This window comes from Papilio machaon, chromosome 1 (genome assembly GCF_912999745.1).
Source record: "Papilio machaon chromosome 1, ilPapMach1.1, whole genome shotgun sequence".
NCBI lineage: Eukaryota > Metazoa > Arthropoda > Insecta > Lepidoptera > Papilionidae > Papilio > Papilio machaon.
In genome coordinates, this window is record NC_059986.1 from 8,384,257 (window position 1) to 8,404,694 (window position 20,438).

At 32.6% G+C, this 20,438-nt stretch overlaps 1 protein-coding gene across 2 annotated transcripts in view; it reads left to right on the plus strand.

The window, feature by feature from the left end:
- The first annotated feature begins 1,436 nt into the window (after positions 1-1,436).
- The window catches only part of LOC106718841 (myosin-VIIa), a 28,285-nt gene continuing 9,283 nt past the window's right edge, over positions 1,437-20,438 (plus strand). Inside the window, exons 1-5 of one of the 2 annotated variants that reach the window (XM_045679670.1) lie at positions 1,437-1,665; positions 12,902-12,950; positions 18,606-18,866; positions 19,183-19,461; positions 20,136-20,420. In XM_045679670.1, coding sequence (XP_045535626.1) covers positions 12,933-12,950; positions 18,606-18,866; positions 19,183-19,461; positions 20,136-20,420 — 843 coding nt within the window. In that variant the 5' untranslated portion in view covers positions 1,437-1,665; positions 12,902-12,932. Of the gene's footprint in view, positions 1,666-12,901; positions 12,951-17,485; positions 17,528-18,605; positions 18,867-19,182; positions 19,462-20,135; positions 20,421-20,438 lie in introns of those variants that run through there. The other variant, XM_045679674.1, reaches the window with a different exon arrangement.

Here is a 20,438-nt window from a genome sequence, read left to right on the forward strand (position 1 = left end):
CATATATATGGCGTAGATATTTTCTTCGGTATCATATTAAATTTACATTTATCTATTATTGATTTTTATTATTATTTTGTATGACGTCATTCATTAGTGTTTCAGTTACAGTTACCGATTGGCCTTCGTCAGTGTTTTTTCTTGAAGGAGAATGGTCTATTAATTAACCTCTCACCATATGTATTGTCAGTCGCTTAAAAGTACAACTGTTGATTTATATTTATCCTTTTTTGATCGAGCTTTTTACGTCGCAATATAACGTTCGAATAACTCGCTCGACTGGTGTAGGTACCACGAACACGCAGAAGACAGGCCTTTTTCACTTCTCACCTGATATGGAATGGATGATAAGAGAAAGATTTGGCAGGGAATGGGATGTATAGGTAATCTAAATATACTCTTTGAGTCCCTCCCTCCTTTCAATAGCCAACGCATCTGCAACCTTTTCACTAGTTGATAATGAAGGGGTCAGGTTAGGTTATTGTAGCGAATTCAGATGGCTACTTCCTCGTTTACTCCCTTCATCAATAAAAAGCCTGCCTTTGTCCCATCGGATAGTAATAAAACCTGTAAATAAATAATTATGATATTTGATAATTATCGCATCTTCATGGAAGTTTATTCTTTCGTTTGTAATAAGTTAAACTTTATTTAGCAGTTCCAGTTGTAACTGTATCTGTTAATAGTAATTAATTTAAAGTCAATATCACCAGTGTGTCTCCAACCTATTAATGTTTACGTGTTTTAAATCCGGGGTCTATCTCATATTTGTGACTAATACGCAACCTTTTGCATTTTCAATTCCACGAGCAACTTAAAACATCGTGTAATTACAAACAATGTAACTATTATTACGCCTTTGTTTTGCAAACTTTGTTGAGTTTGTTTTGAATTATTAGCACACATGTTATAGTAATAATATAATCTTATAGGATTTGAAAAATAAGGCTTCGCTGTAACTTAGCTTAGTAACGCCATCTAGCGGTAACCTTCAACATCATTATGTGTTTATAACCTATAAGGCTATCAAAATATTTTATGTTTAGCTTTATCAGCATAAACCAAGTTGGTTTTTTTCAAAAAATATTACTTTATTTCATAACCAATAGCATAATTGTAACCGAAATTGTTACTTATTGTTACTTTTAATTTTATTTTTGCAATTAATAAACACAGATGGCGCTCTGCGGTAGATAAAACAGTTGGAGGCTTTTACGCTGTTTTATTTCACTAGATTATGAGTTTTAAGCAATTTTTACAATAAGTTGCGGCTGATAAAGTATGTACAAAAGAAAAATTTATAAGTACGATAATCTTTTCAGGCAAAAATAGCACTGTTTGTTTTTCTGTAAGGTTGTATTAACAATGGCGGCGGACGGCGTCGGTAAAACAGTCGCCTCGGTCCGGTGGGCCGACAGCCGACAGCCGTGCCGACACGCAAGCGCCACAGGTAGGTTAACGTTCACGGTCCGTCGCATTTGGTGGTCCTGTGCGCAGTCGACGCGGCCCTCGTGTACAATACCGAATGCGAACGAAATGCCCGAGGATCAGTGACCGGTGTCCGTGTGGTGTGATCAAACCTTGTGCCTGTATCGTGTGTGTGGTGATATGAGGAGTGCGGGCGCGGCCGCTTGACCGAGCCACTAGCAGCGGCGGATGCTAACGGTAAATTTCGTGAGACATGACATTGTGACCTACGATTGTTTACTTGCGGTCAGATGACTTAAGTCACCGTGTATTATCTAACTGCAAAAAGACACGATCCATCGGCTGCGTGAACTCACGCGCACCTTCTTTCCGATTCGCTTCGAGATTTGTCGAGATCGCTTCCACGTAGCCTCTTGTAGTGTTTACTCGTGAATTATGACACTCGATAAGCGAAGATACACTAATGAGTTTCTTTTCCAATAAGTAAACTACGGCCGTGTTCAAAACAGTGTTACAGTCGGTCATGTCAGTTTTGTCGTGTTTACTGTAACGTACGAAATACTAGACTGAATTTACCGTTGTAGAAGAAAGTTACTCAGAGGAACGCAAATAGTTATGCGAGGTGAACTGTACATTCTTTAGATTCTAATTGCATTAGTTAGTTTTACGTCTTATTTTTCTTCGAAACGTTTTTTTTTCGTTTTACCGCCATTTTTGTATTATAAATGAGACGAGTTATGATTATCTTTTTCTTCAACCTTGAATAGCAAACGATGTAGAAATAGCTGTATATATGTTAACAGTTTGTTTAACAAACAATGGGAGCCCAATTTCCCACTTCCCATAGAAAGTTGTAAACATGATCGGCTGCACCCATTGATTATCGATATTGATGGCGGTGCGTATATTTGTTCCCCATCAATGGACAATCATTTAAAACAAGTGCAACAAAGAACAGTATTCTTTTGTGAACTATCCCCTTTACGTCCTTCCCTCCACTTTAATTAGCATAAAATCTAAAAGTGAAATTTTGAACATAAATAATATTTAAATATGTCAGAGAATATATTCTGTGACATTTAAAAATAAATGTATACATTGTCATATCGATATATGTAAAAGTTTATAAAACTATGTGCTCTATTGCTATAGTAGTAGGGATCAATTTGGTTTTCTGTTCTGGTCTGGCTTCTTTTCAAAGCAAATTGAAACTGCATATTAGTTAGTAAATTTTAGAGTTTTATTGTTGCGGATATTTACACCATAGAACCTTGACATATAAGAGATATCTGACTCGGTGGTAACTCAAAGTAACTCGGTTTTTGCATAGAAAATTTCCCTTTTGTTTTTCTCATTTTTCTAGAGCGACAAATTATCGTATCGTTTCGGAATGTTGGCTACAGTATGCTTTTAAGAATTATTAACATTTTCGCGGGTACTTCAAATTGATTTAGTTTATTTAAATGACATTCTTTTAATGGGTATTTCATCATTCGATTTCAAATTACGTGAAAATATTTTATTTGTCATATAAAAGACATCAACGAATGTGTCAGTAGTTGAAATTCTGATAAAACATGAAAAGACATGGAAATGGTTTATTTATTCTGTTAACAAACTGTTTTTCTGTTGAAATAAACAGAAACACTAATGGTTCATGTATATTATGACATAACTTCGTATTGTTTTCACTTGTAAGGTGTTTAAATACTACCGGTTTATATTACGTGTTTAGACGCTAAATTTCCTTTGATTGTCCATTGTTGTCCATTATGCGTATTGTTTGTAATTAATATCAACATTCGTATTTAAACTCGAATTAATAGAAAAAAGTAATACTCGTACTGTTTATTAACTTTTTTATTATAAATTTGACATCGTGGATTTTTAGAAATGCAAAGGAGTTGATATAGTAAAGTTTCTTTTTTAATACACCTTACCTATTTTTGTTTTTATCACATGTAAATTCTCCATAGATCATGTTGTAAACAAGGATATCTGAAATGATATGTACATTTGTATAACGATAGTTTCGCGTACGTTAATAAACATAATATGAAAATATTAAAAACTATTTGTTAATTAAAAACCTTTACCTAACCTAAACCTTACAAGAATTTGTCACGTTACGATCGTACGTGCTTTAAAGCTGCCTACACACCTTCAGTTTTAACTGTAGGTACAGTCGGCAGCAGTTAAGACGTATTTGTGTAGACAAAACTAATCGCTGTACAGTTTAACTGACAGTAATATTTTGCTTACACATTTACGTACAATTGGACAGTACGACTATTTAGTTAAAACTGAAGGTGTGTAGACAGCTTAACGCAATGACGTATCTTATGAAAATTGTCTTTGCAATTATTTTAAAAATTACTCACAATCAAGTATTTTTAATGGAGCTCCATTATCTGGTATTTATTTTTAATAGGAAACATTTATTGTAATTAACTTCATATGATAATGTCGTATTTAGTTGTAAAATAATTATTAGCAATATCGGATACATTTAAAAGTCGTATTTAAATATTATAATTAACCTTTATATTCCATGTTAGGCCTACGTTTAAATAGGAATTATTCCCTTTTTAAGTAGTTAAAGAAAGTCAACTTTACATCTTCGTTTAATCTACAAAACTCATGTGGATTACAATAAGTTTGTGGATTACAGTTGTATAGTTATATTTCTTACTGCTATATTATGTTTTATTTGTGTTTTTTTTGCGTATAACATCACTTGGCTACATTTAATGATGATTCACGGTTCTATGAATGTTTACAGAATAACAGAACCGGCCCATTTCGTGGTATTCATAATTATTGATGTGCTACATGTTGGATTTGGATTTACTGAAAAATTTTTGAATGTAATTTTTTACTTTTTTAGAGTATCGTACATTTGATGATTAACTAGTATAATTCAAATAATAATTACAACAGTAAGTTATTGAAATATAAATCTCATTAACTGTTGGTTTCTGAAACTAAAATCTCTGTATAAAACATATCGTCATCCCTGTCATTATCTTTGACAAACCAGAGATAACAATATGTTTTAAATGGAGATTTAGTCCTCGGTAACCCAAGGTAAGTCGATTGTTAAAGATGTGAAAGGTTTTTTAAAGAAGTTTAAAATACATAATATACCAATAATGTGTATGTGTTTAAAATCGTGTTAATAAAATGTACGACTTTCTCTTAAATAAGGTCGCACGTAAGAAGTGATCTGATGTTGAAAAATGTTCGTCATTTTCAACATTTTGAAAAATTTATGTACTTAACGACGACTTCATTGAAACGGATCACATTATATTTATAATCTTCTATGGGTACAGCGGTGCCCCCGCCGAGACGAGAACGACAGAATATTTTTTTTCAAGTATGTATTGTGTGAATAGTTCGTTATACAGATATACCATGGTCAATGACAGTTGAAATTTTTTAGCTTAATTAAATTCAAATGCAAGTAAGTTTAGTTACTGACAAAAACAAAAGGCTTTAATTGTAATTTTAGAACTAATTCCTTCTGCATGAGTTAATGATACCGTACAACTGTAAATCTAGGGGATTAACAAACTTACCTACGTTGAATGAAACTGACTAGTGTTTATGTCAACTTTGTTGACATAACTTAGTAATAACATAAACTGTAGTTAATTCAACTTAAAATTAAGTACCCTATCGTATCGTACTGGGGTACACAAAATAAGTAACGTAATTACGTTTGCAAAACTTTAGCTACTTTCCAAAAAATATCTACAACCAAAGTTACATATGTGTATTCGTAAATTACTATTATTTTTTCATCGGGGAGTCGGTGGTCTTATTTATTAAAGAACATTTATGAAAAATATAAAATTCATAAAAAAACGTTAATAAAATTTCAAATAATACAAACTTAAAGAATAGAAACAATTGTGATTTGTAATTATTCTAAAAGCATTTCTACAGAAATCATGATTTCAAAGAATGATCAACAAGTTTTTAATTATAAGAACCGTACCTTGGCACGGTTGCCTACATCGTCCGTGTTTGAGCAAAGATAAACATTTGTTTACTCTGTTCTGACATGGCTTCGTACATTGTTCATGCACAATAATGTAGTTAAACGTTGAATTATCATCACTGTAAGAGATAATGGCCCGTGTAATTGCTTATCTCGTTTTAATGTAGGCTTAGCTAATTAGTCTTTCGGTGCTATCCAACCAGTATAAGATCGAATGTTATCGGATCAGATATTCTCTTCATCTATAAATATTGTCTATGGTTTAAATTACATAACATTTAATAAAGAATTATGTTTGGATCTAAGACGACGTTGAATCAGGAAGTGATTTTTTGGTAGGTTGTTAGAAAATATTTGCATGTTGTTCAACATGTGGCAAAAGTTTCACTTCCTTGGATTTTTATAAGATAATACAGTTTCCTATAATTAGTCTTGCAAAAACATGTAATGACGTTTGAAATTGTTTATATTATAATAAACTATTGTGTAAACATTCTTTTATATTGGCCGTGAGATCACATCATACAAATATAAACATTACGCAATATGACATTACTGAATTTTTACAAATCTAGAAATTGCAATGTCAATGTTTACAATAAATAAGTAAGAGACAAGCACTATACTTTTTAAAATGAATAGCCGTACGTATTTTGCTACTTTCAATCTTTCTATTGCTTATCCCTGTACTAGACTTGCAGTCTAGAACAGGGATCAGCAACCTATCAAAGTATTTTTATATTAAGAAGTAATTAATTAGTAAATATGTTTGAAATTTACAAGAAATAGGATGTGATATGGAAAATGGTATTAGTGTATTGTATCAACAAAACATCTTATGTTTACACAAACCGTGCGTCTTTGTGTGCGAGTTTGTTTACACACGATTTGCAAACGCGAGTGTTCGTTGTCGTGACAATATGTAATTTGAGAGTTGATGTGTGCAAGCGGTGCCAATTTAAACCTCTCTGAACAATGCTTGTTAGGTTTCGCATTTGTTGCCTAAATACGCGAAATATAACTTGTTAAATTTTACAATTCTATTATTACCCGACTGACACAGAAGGTAATACTTTTTCAAAGGGTTTGTTTATACGTTAATTACATTATCCTCTAACTGAGGATGTCATTCAGCTTCATTTTCTTCCCTAGTGTGTATAGTTAGTCGGATTTTCTAATCAACAAAAAGTGTTTTTATATAACCTTAAAAAGGATAACCTTTACACTATTCCTGTGTTTAAAACGTAATGCTACTTTTTTATATTGCGTACAAATTACTATTTGAACAAACCTTAAAGAAGACATATGTTGTACTGTAAAATAATATTGTATTGCGTTGTGAAATAAGGTAAGTATGTACATTTTACATCACTTGTAGGCAAGCAAACTGAGACAGTTCTCACTGATATTAATCACTGTGACACTGATTGAAAACTTCATGCGCTGTGGATTGTGTGTCGTGTGCGCACACGCTAATTGACTCACGAAATCATTTTATTCTAGTTAAAAAAAAACACTCAGCACAACCTAGTTACATATTAATAGATGGCGAAAATTTTGCTACAAATTTGAAATACGATGTAATGTAACTACTGCCGAAACAACTATACGAAACCATATTGTTAGCGCTGATTGGAAGAAAATGGCAGATTTTTTAAACAATTTAATTCAGCAAAATAATTATTAAAAATTATACATGTGAATCACCATTTTTTACATTTAAGTTCAATGAACTACGATAGAAAAGGAACTTAGTAATTTATCGGATCTAGTTGATCTACTACTTTTTTCAACTGCTACAGATATGGGCAGGGCTGTCTTGTACACTTTCATAAATACCGGTAATATTGTTTTTACTTTTTTATTAGGTAAGCAACAATTTCTCTTAATTCATAATAAAACAATATATAAAAAAATATAAAAATGACACAAGTTTGGTTCAAATAATTACAAATGTAATTCAATTAAATTCTAAGATTATTTTATCAGAAGTAACAAGGAAAAATTTTACGATAAATATACTAATACGAGTATTATAAATGCGGAAGTTTAGATGGATGGATGTATGGATGTTTGTTAGATGGTATCTCAAGAACGGCTGCATGAATCGCTGCATGAAATTTGGCATAGACGTAAAACATAGCCTGGAAGAATGCATAGGCTACTAATTAAGTTTTTTTTTAATCTGCGCGGACAGAGTCGCAAGCGACAGATAGTTGTTTTATAAAAGTAAAATTATTGGAGATAAGTTAATTAATACCTTCAACATATTCTTTTTCCGTTATCTAACAAAATTCTAAATTCAATACATAAAACAACTGAGAGCATTTGGAACTAGTTCTAGAATTTTAATTTCGATCAAATTAAAGTACACCTTTCTAATGTTTGCATTTATCTCTAACGTCTGTTTCACACGAGGGCAGAGCAATTAGACAGTAGACATTGTAGACACATCTACTGTTAAAACAGTAGGAGTACTGTTTTGTCTACTGATCTTCCTCACTGTTCTACCCTCTTGTGAAATATACATAGGTAAAGTCAAAGAATCGCATAGAAAATCGATCGGCAGGCTCAGCACGTGGTGTATAGCTACGGAATACCTAAGACTAGCGCACGTGTAACCTGTCTGCACGTAACTGTTCGAGGAAAACTATTACTGCTATGTTTTGTAGCTATTACTGTTCCTAACAGTAATACTAGCTTACTAACTTAAGCCGTTGCGTAATGAAACTCTATTTAAATCACATTGTATAGTTTTCTTTGATTATAAAAGTACTTAACTTAAAACTAATGGTACTGGACTAATGAACGATTATGCATTAAAAAAAACGTAAGCAAATTTATAAATAAAAGGAAAATAATAATAATTAAGCTGGAATGTATTATTATTTGATTTTTAAAAGTAATTTAGTTTATAAATTGATTAAATTGGCCGGAGTCAAATTTCACAGTTGAAAAGCTACACTATCCCCGGGTGACACAGGCTACATTTATTACCAGATTTTTTAATTCAGAGCAGAGAAAGTCGCGAGCAACTGCTAGTATTATATAAGAATTCATAAATAGTTAATATAGACATACATTTTTGTCTGAAATAACGACGTACCTTTACCTTATATCGTCTTGATAATTGAACGGAACATGTCGGTTATTGAATCAATAGAGATGCTATTTTAACGATTCAATTCATATATAACAAGTTCTCTGCATTGAGACTGCAATTTGCATCGGCGATAAAAAAAAGACATCAACGAGAAATCCCGAAGGTCGACTGCCGCAGCGTCATTACAATAAATTATCTATTTATTGATTTTTTATACAACACACGTATTCAATATAATAAGTATTTTGTTATGAACAAAATTTAATATAAAAGGTAATCGGTAAACCGGTATGACGAGATTTAACAAAAGAATTAACATTTGTTTTGTTAGGCTGCTTAAAAGATGGATAGTTTTTCTTTTTTTTATATTCGAAAATTTACGTTATACTAGCTCAATAATTAGTATCTCAGTTTATTTTTAAAAACACAAATTCGCTTCGAGTAAAGGTTAGTTTAGCAGTGCTTCTCTCGGCATTACTACTTCTAAAAAAATAGGTTTAAAAAGTAAATCTATTAGGTTTTAAAAGTAAATTTTATTCTGACCAATAGCTCTTATCTATAATAACGGCAAATTCATCGCATTTTTTTATCTACAACATTTTTAATATACAATTTCTTTATTTTATAAACAGAATGTTTTATTCCAATGAAATGTAAACAAAAATGAGGACGAGAGGTTATGAATTATTTATTTATCTTGTTATTTAATATTCAATGAGATATTTTTCTAACACATTCAATTTACTTTCAATGGAATTGATATTGAATGAAATGCATACAAATTTCGGAATTCAATAAACAGAGAACGTGTGTAGAATAATACAAACATAAGCCGCTTAGACTTCCGCAGATACCCGTAAAGGTCGCTGTACGAGGACTGCTTCAAACAGTACACGGCAGCTTTAAACAGTTGACGCGGGCGGCGCGGCGTGCTGCCGACAGTAGTAGTGTAACCGCTAAAAATCTTACCGACAGCATGGTCCGTGTACAGTGATCCTAATGTGGCGACAGCATTACGTCTGATAATACGTGAAGGCATTTTTATAACGTTTCGTAACATTATTTTATCACTTTCATGTACATAAATAAATACGTAACAATACTTTTTACGGCTTCCTCTTAGATGTAACACGAAGCATAACATTTAACAGTTTAAAGAAAATACAGTAGCTAATAGACTGGTATCGTGAATTCATCTTGTAAGTTACAGAATCGTTCTCTGCATTATCATCCAGCATAAAAACATTTTTAAACTCTTATAAACCGTTTCTGACTTCAGAACATACTACATTTCATAGTAGTCTGTCCAGTGTATAACAAAAGACAAAGTGAAATAAAAACAAGGGATCAAAAATTGATTTCTATAAACATCATCCTGTCCTTTTCCCTATAGAGGGTTGGCACAGTATGTACTCTCTCTGCGCATCGTTTCCTCATCCTGAGTGTCGCGACCTCTCCTCTTGACCATCTCGCGAAGGGTGGTTCTCCATTCTGTGCGGTTTTCGTCGCTGTGGATGGCATTATGTATGCTGGAGTCGAGTGCGGTGCGTACTTGGTCAGTCCAGCGCATAGGGCGGCGCCCTCTGGGTCTCTTTCCCTCGAATACACAGTACTATACACAGTACAGTATAGTATGTACTACACGTCTATAAATCTCTATCGGCCTTTATATCTGAATTCTCTCCATTTTTACGCATTTCCACTTTCGCATAATCCATCTATACTTTTATCTTTATAAAGGAACGTAATAAATAGTCTATGTGTTCTTCCAGACTATGTTCTACATCTGTGCCAAATTTCATAATGATCCGTTAAGTCGTTTCGGAGATACCTTCAAACAAACATACATCCATCCATCTAAACATTCGCATTTATAATATTAGTAAGAAGTAAGATAGATAGAGTAATACATATGACATTTCAGTGATACGTCTGCTGGATCCGATAGTATGAAAGTAACCGGCCAGTTTGCTTTCGTAATTGAGGTCCCCTTGTTTCCGTACCGATACTCAAACCAGTTATTTAATGCCTAATTAATATGTCTTCCAAATTTTTAAATTTTTAAAATGTTTGCACCTCGTTTTAGTTACAAAGAAAATATTTACGAGACTAGAGCCAAAGCAAAGTGTCTTTTTTGTAACGTTTTTGTGAATGTTAACTATGTTTTTTAACTGTTTTTATTTTTACGGACATTGAAAAATATATATGGCATTGATATTGACATCTGAGCAAACCTAAAGGATCGCAATTTACTGTATTTAGAAAACATTACAAACAGAAAAACCTTACTTCTATTGTAGATCACGTATGCGTAACATAGCTCAAAACATTTCCTCGTTCATAAATTACATTTATCAATAAACTTATGAAAGAAGAGTAAATGTTAATTTCTTATGAAACCTTTTCATGGTTAGTGGTAGAAAGTACAGTACAAATGCAGTACGCGCGACGGTGACGTTCAGAGATGAACGGCCTTAAATAAAGGATTTCCGGCGCGTTCAGCTGCGATCGCTGCCTATTGAAGGCGTAAGCGTATTACTATTCAGTATTAGGGTTGCCATGATAAAGAAATTTTAGTTTTCATATTTATTGTGCAATGTAAACTCCTAATTGGGAAACTAACGCATTCTACATACAAGGGGTATCGGGGTCTCCAATATTGACTAAGTCTATCCATCTCTGTTACTACATCGCAACAAATAGTCTTGTTTAATATGTATATGGCTATAATACGAATTCCGATATTTTAAAATCTAATATATAAAATTCTCGTGTCACAGTTTTCGTTGCCGTACTCCTCCGAAACGGCTTGACCGATTTTGATGAAATTTTGTGATCATATTGAGTAGGTCTGAGAATCGGCCAACATCTATTTTTCATACCCCCCCCCCCCATTTTTTAACTGCGCGCGGACGGAGTCGCGGGCGACAGCTAGTTTTAAAATATTATTTTGAAATTGTCAGTCGCTTACTTGTTAATATGCAAGGAGCATGTTTGAAAAGCAAAACTCTTAGCACATGTCCTACAATACTTTTTTTAATGCTTTTAAAAGCGTGTTAACTTGTTGAAAGAAACCTTAAACGCGTATGTTCAGGTTAACCAAACAATGCGTCACATACACTCGCATGCCATACGGTCAACGTCGGACCTGCAATTTGTTTTCCTTTTGGTAACACACAAGGATAATATTGTTCACTTAACACGATGTGGGTAAAACTTAAACCGCAGAATTCCACTGCCCTTATTAGAAGAAAGGAGCAAATAAAATTATCGGTCTATGAATTACGTAGAGACTGTCAAAACATTTTAACATAATTCTTCAAGATGGAACCAATAAAAGATTTGATATAAATTTACGATTTTTTAATTTAACTCTTGTTTATTTTATTTAAACATCATTACAGTATTCAACATAAACAAGTATGTTGAATACAATATGATGCGGATATTTATAATGCACATTTGTAAGTCTTCATGTGCAATTAAAATTAAACCAACTTAATTTCCTTTATGCTAGTTTCACACGACGGCAGACCAGACAGTGTAGTATTTTGTTTTAACACAAAACTACTAACGCAAAAGTGTCGAGATATAATAACACTGTTTTGATAATGTGCGTTCACATAATAGCAGTATTGTCTACTACTCTGTCACCTGTTCAGCCCTCCTGTGAAACGAAAATTACACGCTTACGTTATTTATCGAACAGAAATGTATACCTATACTATTAGTGCCATTTGTATTTTGTTTGATAATGTAAAATATAAAATTACTAATGAATTGCTATTCGTTTTTAAATGAAAATTTACAACTCATTAATATTCTGCAAATTGAAATTTAATAATATATTTATTTAGATGAGAACGTTTAAATACAAATTGTTCGATAGTCTAACCACCGTACTATGCTTCGTTGTGTTAACAATATAAAAAAAAAACTTTTTTTTAAATCGAGCCTTATAAATCCACAACACAGAGTTAATCTATCTTTGTCGATAATCTGCATGTTCTATTAATTAACTACATTGTATTTGAATGAAAGCTAAGTTGCAAATATGTAGGATAAAGGGATAATCTAATAAAATTGTGGTGATAGCTTAATACGCTGTTCCAATAAGAATTTGCAGATACAACTGGCATTGAAGTAGTAATGGGATTAAAATTAATTAAAATCACATTATCAAATATAATAATTTTATTTTGTAGCATTATGATTTCTGCAATAATAAAACTGTGTACTCAAAATGATTAAACCAGTACAATTTTAATTGTAAACTGTACAGAATGTACCATTCTGTGACAGTTGGCTTTTTTATATTCAATATATGTGTTAATGTTGAACTCAATTTTATGTTCTTGTTACAGATCGTGGGAGTGACCACATGTCGGCTTCATAATGGTCATCGTTACCAGAGTAAGTATTGTTACTTAATAAATCATTTGTTATAATTGAAAAATCAAACACGCAAACTGTTTAACTAATACATATGGTGACGATAGAAACAAAATGATTCTCTAGAAAATTTTCGAACTGAAATGCTGAATAACTAAGGAGAAAGTAGAAAAGGCGTAGAAGTTAAGAAAAGTTGCCGAGAATATCTGTTTCATCTTGGCAAAATATTTTATTTGTTTATTGGAACGAAGTTCCTTATCGCGCGTTGTGAAAGGGAGCTAGACGGAAAAAATCTTACGAAAAGTTGTCACGACACTTTTTGCTATATCACCATGGCAACGACGTGACAATATATAACGAAAATTCATAGAAATAAAATGTACTTCTTGTGAAGACTTAAGTTTTTTATGCATAGAATAAACATTGGTTCCTTCACTAATTAATTGAAAGGAACTTCGTTCCATCCGGGTGTCCCTTGACACCTCTCAAGTTTTTATTTATTTATATTATAGTTTTACTCTTTAACTAACTGATGGAAATATCGAATGTTGATGTTTTAATTCGATCGTCATTCAAGAACGTTTCCCTTTGTTATTATTTATTATTGTTTCCAAAAATAGAACAATACCATTATTAATTCAAGCATCTAAATTATTTTACTTGTATTATAAAATCACAAGAACAATTATATCGACGTAATTTTACTTAAATGTTGACTCAATCAATGTGATAGATTTATGAATGCATTTAAATTTAGAACGTCCGTAATCTTATTTTGTTACATGTACTGCTCGAGTACGGCACATTGTCGCTTAGTACCGTAATTCTATAGTGAAGACCATCAGGTGCAACATTAGGGTTGCCAAATATCTTTCGAACACAATTAAAAAAAAATTCTTACACGGCTAACTTGCCATAGTGTCAGACTACGAAATAAATTATGTAGGCAATCTCTTTTTTTCATTAGTATCGTTAGTTTTTTGTAATAAAAAAAAACAAATCATAGCAGATAGAAACGAAAGTAAACCAATTATTATTATTCTATGGTTACTTAAAAAACCGAGAAGGAGTTGTTACTATATAGAAAAGATGTATTAGTACAGAGTAAATACATCCTCTACGAGACATCTAAAGATAATAAATTGTATTATTGCTGACAACCCTGCGCATCTTCGTGACTGTATAGTAGAGCAGGTTCAAGGTTGCAGTCGTTGCGGACTCACTCGCCTTGAGTTTGCGCCCTTACACCACTCGTGTTACAATACGTATCAATGATAGACTTAGATGTGTAGTATTACCGAACGATTGTGAATACCATGCATTTGTAATTTGTCTAGGATAATTATGCAAAAAGTTGGAGAATTGTATATCGAATCAGAACGTGAAAATGACTATGATTTTTCTGGAAAAATCACAAACGGAATTTATGACCTGACGATGACATGCCTCGCCAATGGCCGGTTGATAGGAATGTAAGTAGAAGTATAAATCCGTTTGTGTATGTCGTATAAATCCGCTTAAATGCAACCGCAAAATTTCCGATTTCCGCAACTCTTTCGTAATTTTATTAATTACTCTAATATTCAAAATATTTTGTAGAAATACGGTTGAAATTAATGTATCATTTTTGACGACAATATTCGGAGTCATATTTCAAATGAAACAAACATTTAACTAGTACAGTTTATATCGTAGCTAGTTTAGGCGCGATTTCGACACAAATCGTAATGAGTGTACCGACAGCGGCTGTACGTTTTCCAGGCGGTTTCCGATCAGTGCGTTTGGCAACACATTCCTGTAGTATGAATCTAGCTCTGAGTTGGGTCATTGACCTCCGTGCGCACTCACTATGCAATTATTAATTATAACCTAACTTTGATTAATTTCACAAGTAAAATAACCCGTTATTAATAACATTATCGTATTAAACGGAAGTAAATATTTTACAAAATTCTAACTTTTCTTACGAATCCTGATCACTATATGCAATTAAATTAAATAAGGCTTCTTTTCTTCACTGCCTTGACGGTAAAAAAAAACAAATTTAATGGTAATAAAAATAATCAGGAGTGATGAAAGAAAAAGTTAAAAGTATTAAAAATTAACATATTTAAAACTAAATTTTATTTCAAATACCTAGATCTTGATTTTGTTTATAAATTTCTGTATAAAATCTATGGTCAGTTGCCAAAAAGAGAGGGAAAGTGTCTCGCCCGCCCCCACGCCTCGCGGACCAAACTTGTCTATGAGTGGGAAGATGTCCGGGATCGACAATCCTTATAAAGTTGTATGCTAGTTTTATGTAGATATACGATAAATACAAATTTAATACGATTTTTTTATGCAAACCTTGACTTAATTATGATATTTCATCCATTCCTAATTAATATTATAATATGTATTTTAAATTCGAAAAGCCTTTAAATTCGAAACTCTTTCTCCATTGAGAAGCTTTTCTAACAGCCAGTAACTTTTATTCGTTTTTTATTCTTGGTTTTCCCATTGGTCTGATTGAATCCATAGAATCAAAAAATTCTCAATGATCGGCCCTTGGGGACCTTCATTATTCACTTTTCTATCCCAAGCGCAGTGATAATATATTGTTGGTAATAATTACAAAAAAAAAAAGATATTTTTGGGACCTTGGGAAATATATGAGTTTATTTGATAGAGTAAATATCGATGGAATTCGATATTTCTTATCAAACTATTTAAAATGTAAAAATTTAGAAAAAAAAAACAAAGAATAGGCTTGTTTTATCGTTTTTTCAACATTTAAGAAACAGGCCGTTTTAAATATGCATTCTTAATACATTGGGGATACTTTCACGTGCAAAACATTATAATTTTGAGTTATTGAGACGCGTTTAGAAAGTGAACATGAGTGGAACGTTCGAACGTCGCTCGTGACTCGTCGACTATTGAAAGTTTACCAAAATATTCAATCTGATAACACATTCAATGCGGTCGATGACAGACAAAATGAATAACAATGACTTATAAATAAATAATAGATGATTTGTAGAATTTATTAATTTTTTTCTTCGTTTTTTTTTCATCAACTATCCATGTGGGATATTCTTAAAGCCTGTCAGTCACTAACGGGAGGTTTAGTATGAGATTACTTGAGGCAATCGTTTAAGTTACCATTAGATCACTCTGACCTATGTTAATCTTTACCAATTATAAATGTTAATAACCTCAGTTATTTTAGGCTTAACAACAGCTAAAGTAACTTTCATTTATCAAAGGATAACATAGCTTTATCTTTAAAAAAAAATGTTAGTAGACCATCAGTTTCTTTATATCCGTTTAGATATAATGATATAGGAATTGAATAGTCTGCTTGAACGATGTATGACAGTTGCGTACTCTATTCTAACACTTGTAGAACAAGGTTCATGTAATTATGAGAGGACGTAGAGCGTAATCAATGCTACTACAGTTATTTGACTTACTTTATCTTGATAGTTAGACGATGTGACTCTCTATTTAATTTTATGTAACTTTGATAAGTCCGAAAACAAGTGATATTTTCTGTAGAAGGCACTCATTTTATCATCGACAATGTAATTGTTTCGAAATTGTAAAATAAGGGGAATCTACGAATTAAACTATACAAAGTTTGTTAGTTAATACTTCTCAATTTACCATAGCCTAAAGATTATTAAGTTAATTATACTATGAACAAAATGTTGTTAACCACTGCATTTAACATTTTACTTTCTATGCGTTAACCCAAAATACATTTGGCGTGGGACCATACAAAATGTCGCTAAGACTTAGGAAGTATCATGTCCTTGCACAATATCTATATGAAATTGAGATTCCATTTATAATGTTTCATTTAGTTAATTTAAAAAAAGCACAACTATACCTGTTGTTTTATCTATTTCCTTCTAAGGCTATTGCACTTGTCAATAACACTGTGGTACTAGCTAGCTTGCAACGTGTTTCTGTACCCACCTGGTATTGCGGTGGCTGATCTTAAGACGAACATTGTGGCTTTAATCTCATATTACTTATAATTTAATAAACCACATTCCCCGTGGGGCTTCTTAGATAGTGCCATCCATAAAATTGTATGAAAATTGGGTATTTAAAAATAAAAAGAAAGTCTCTGATTCTGTTAAAAAAAATTCAAATATCAAACTCATAAAGTGGTAAATTAATTTCCACAAAATGGCTAAAAAAATAAAATTACATTAATACCTATCAAATCACTTAGTTAAATTAGAAGACGTTAATAAATTGCAAACATAAAAAAGTAAGTAGACCTTTTCGTTAAATAATATGCTACTAGAAGTACGAAACGTGCTTTATGTTTAAAATCTGAAACGTGTTGAATCATTAAGTGTAGCAACTGTCTCATATAACTAAATAGAATGGTGATAACGAATGCAAACTAATAATGTATTGACCTTGCACAGACAGACGCGGTCAATTTTTTATAGATAAAGTATCTCTATTATATTAATATAACTTCAGTGATTGCAATGAATGGTACGAAGACACTATAGTTAATATTTATATGTGAAATTGTAAGTTGGAATATGGATAGTTAACACAGAGTATTTGCTATGTTCACCGCTTTTCAGGTATGTTGAAATTTAGTATTTGCTCGAAAAGCAGTTTTGTATAAGCTATTAAAATGTTACGACTATATTTGTCTTAAGTAAATTAACCACAAACTTTCCAAACTAACGTCTGCTATTGAATTTAGAGTGTTAAATGTTTTTTTGTTAAGGTTTCTATGTTTTCGAGTAAAACCCGCGTAAGACGAACGTCCTCATAAAATTTTCATTTTGTCGCTCAATAAAATTGTTTACTTACTAGCAAAACAATTATTTTATAAAAGGTGTGTTTTAAAAAACTCGTTGAACACGTTTCGAGTAAATGAGGTTTTACAACATCAATAACCTTAAACGTTCTGGAATATTTATTTTAAACTGGAACCATCTTACTTCTTACTAATATTATAAGTTCAAATGTTTAGAATGGATGGTTGGATGTTTGAAGGTATCCCAAAATAGCTAAACAGATCTTAATGAAATTTACCCTAAATATAAAAGATAGTCTAGAATGACACAGAGGCTACTTATAAAGCTTTTTTTTTAGTTCCGCGCGAATTGAGTCGCACGCAAAAGCAATCACTTACATTAATTTTATCCCTTAGTTATGGTAAAACAAAATCTTCTACTATAAAATAAAATAGTTGTAACTTTTTAGAACGTGAATATTAAATCTATGCTTCCAGTTTGTCTTTTCGAATGTATCTCTCATCAGCATTCACTACCACTTGTCACTTTCACAGACGTTGAGATAATTATCCTCGGTACGTACGCTGGCCACTTGTATAAGGATACGGACTTTCTATTTCACCTCTTTGACAGGTCCGTCGACCATTGTTCGATTGTATCCATCCGGTGTATGTTTCGAAATACGATACCAATATTTGTCATCATTGTCTTGATATTATTTAAATTTATTGATCTATGTAACGATTTTTATGTTGTTTATTTACTTCGGTCGTTTGTCTCTCTACTAGTTTGAATAGTCTACTAAAACAACTCATGATAGATTCTCATAACTATTGAAAATTATGTGTCTTATTCCTGAAAGACTAGAGTAGTCTTTGACCAAGATTCTACCTGATTTTCTGTAATAATTTTCCAGGGTGATTACATATGGATCGAGCCGGTATCTGGGCGGGAGTTCGATGTGGCGATCGGCGCGCGGGTGCTGGCGGCGGAGGGTCGACGGATCCGGGTGCGCGACGACGACGGCCAGGAACAATGGCTGCCGCCGGAGCGACGCATCAAGGCGATGCACGCCACCTCGGTGCACGGCGTCGAGGACATGATCTCCCTTGGAGACCTTCACGAGGCCGGCATACTCAGGAATCTGCTCATACGTTATAACGAAAATCTTATTTATGTAAGTATTATTTCTTTCGCGAGTATGTCTCAGAATTTATACCTATGAGATTAGCTTTATATTTAATGCTAGGAGTACTCGTAACAGACTATGTAGAAGCGAGAACAGAGAGGTTCTTGTTCGAGCAATTCAAGAAATTTGAAGTTACATTTTACTAATAGTTACAATGTCACAAATGATGCCGTTTATAAAGTTAAAACATAAATAATAAATCCAATAGATTGATGTAAAATCAATTAATTGTTAACATATAAAATGCGGATGTTGATAAAACAAAATAGAAAACATGATATACTATTATTCTATTTGGTTTCAGACTTATACGGGTTCAATATTGGTGGCGGTGAATCCTTACCAAATCCTACCAATATACACTGCAGACCAAATAAAGTTGTACAAAGAGAGAAAGATCGGTGAGCTGCCTCCGCATATATTTGCTATAGGCGACAATGCGTATGCGCATATGCGTCGCTACGGACAGGACCAGTGCATCGTCATCAGTGGAGAGTCAGGTGCCGGGAAGACGGAATCCACGAAGCTCATTCTACAGTATCTCGCCGCCATCAGTGGCAAGCATTCATGGATAGAACAGCAGGTACGTTTCTGCTTGTTAAAGACTTTTGACTTTTATTATTTGATCTCTCTTTCGCCTTATTAATCTCACTTCTGCAATATCTGACAGTCAGTCAGTAGTCACATCCTTTTTAACCTTTTTGTCACGAAATCCATATTTAAAACTAGCGAAATTTAAAATAGCCATTGTGGTTATAAAATTTATTTAGAGTGAATTAACTTATTTTTATACTTTGAGCACGTAATCTGACAGACCATGATAATCTATAGTTTGATTATGATGTTGATACCATGTATTGTTAAGAATGTCGTTCGGGAAAGGCCATTGACAAAATTATGAATTGAGCACTTGTTTATACAAGATAGCATTCTTTGTTCCTCAAATAATTATATGATCAGTCATTTATATTCTAATTTTCTTAAATCATTATCGGAAAACTGAATGATTTGTTTTTAATAATATTTACTTCTGGTTTCACTTCACAGTGTGCAAATGATTCGTGATCCAAGTGTCCACTGTAAATTGATGGTGATAATTTATTGTGTATCAGTAATTTGATCCAACACGTCAACTGCAATTTTTTAGATCGTGTCGATAGATAATAAAATGCATTGCATTGAATGTTTTACATAATAAGATTATGTAAGACATTAAATAGATAAGATTAACACTTTTTGATTGTTTTTTTTTCTCAGATTTTAGAAGCGAATCCAATCCTGGAAGCATTTGGAAATGCAAAAACTGTAAGAAATGACAATTCGTCAAGATTCGGTAAATACATAGATATACATTTTAACAGCGGCGGAGTGATAGAAGGTGCTAAGATAGAGCAATATTTATTAGAAAAGTCTAGAATCGTATCTCAGAGTTCGGAGGAGAGAAATTATCATGTATTTTACTGTTTACTGGCCGGACTTTCCAAAGATGAGAAAAAGAAGCTTGAGCTGGGTGAACCGAAAGAATACAGATATTTATCTGGAGTAAGTTTGAATTCAATT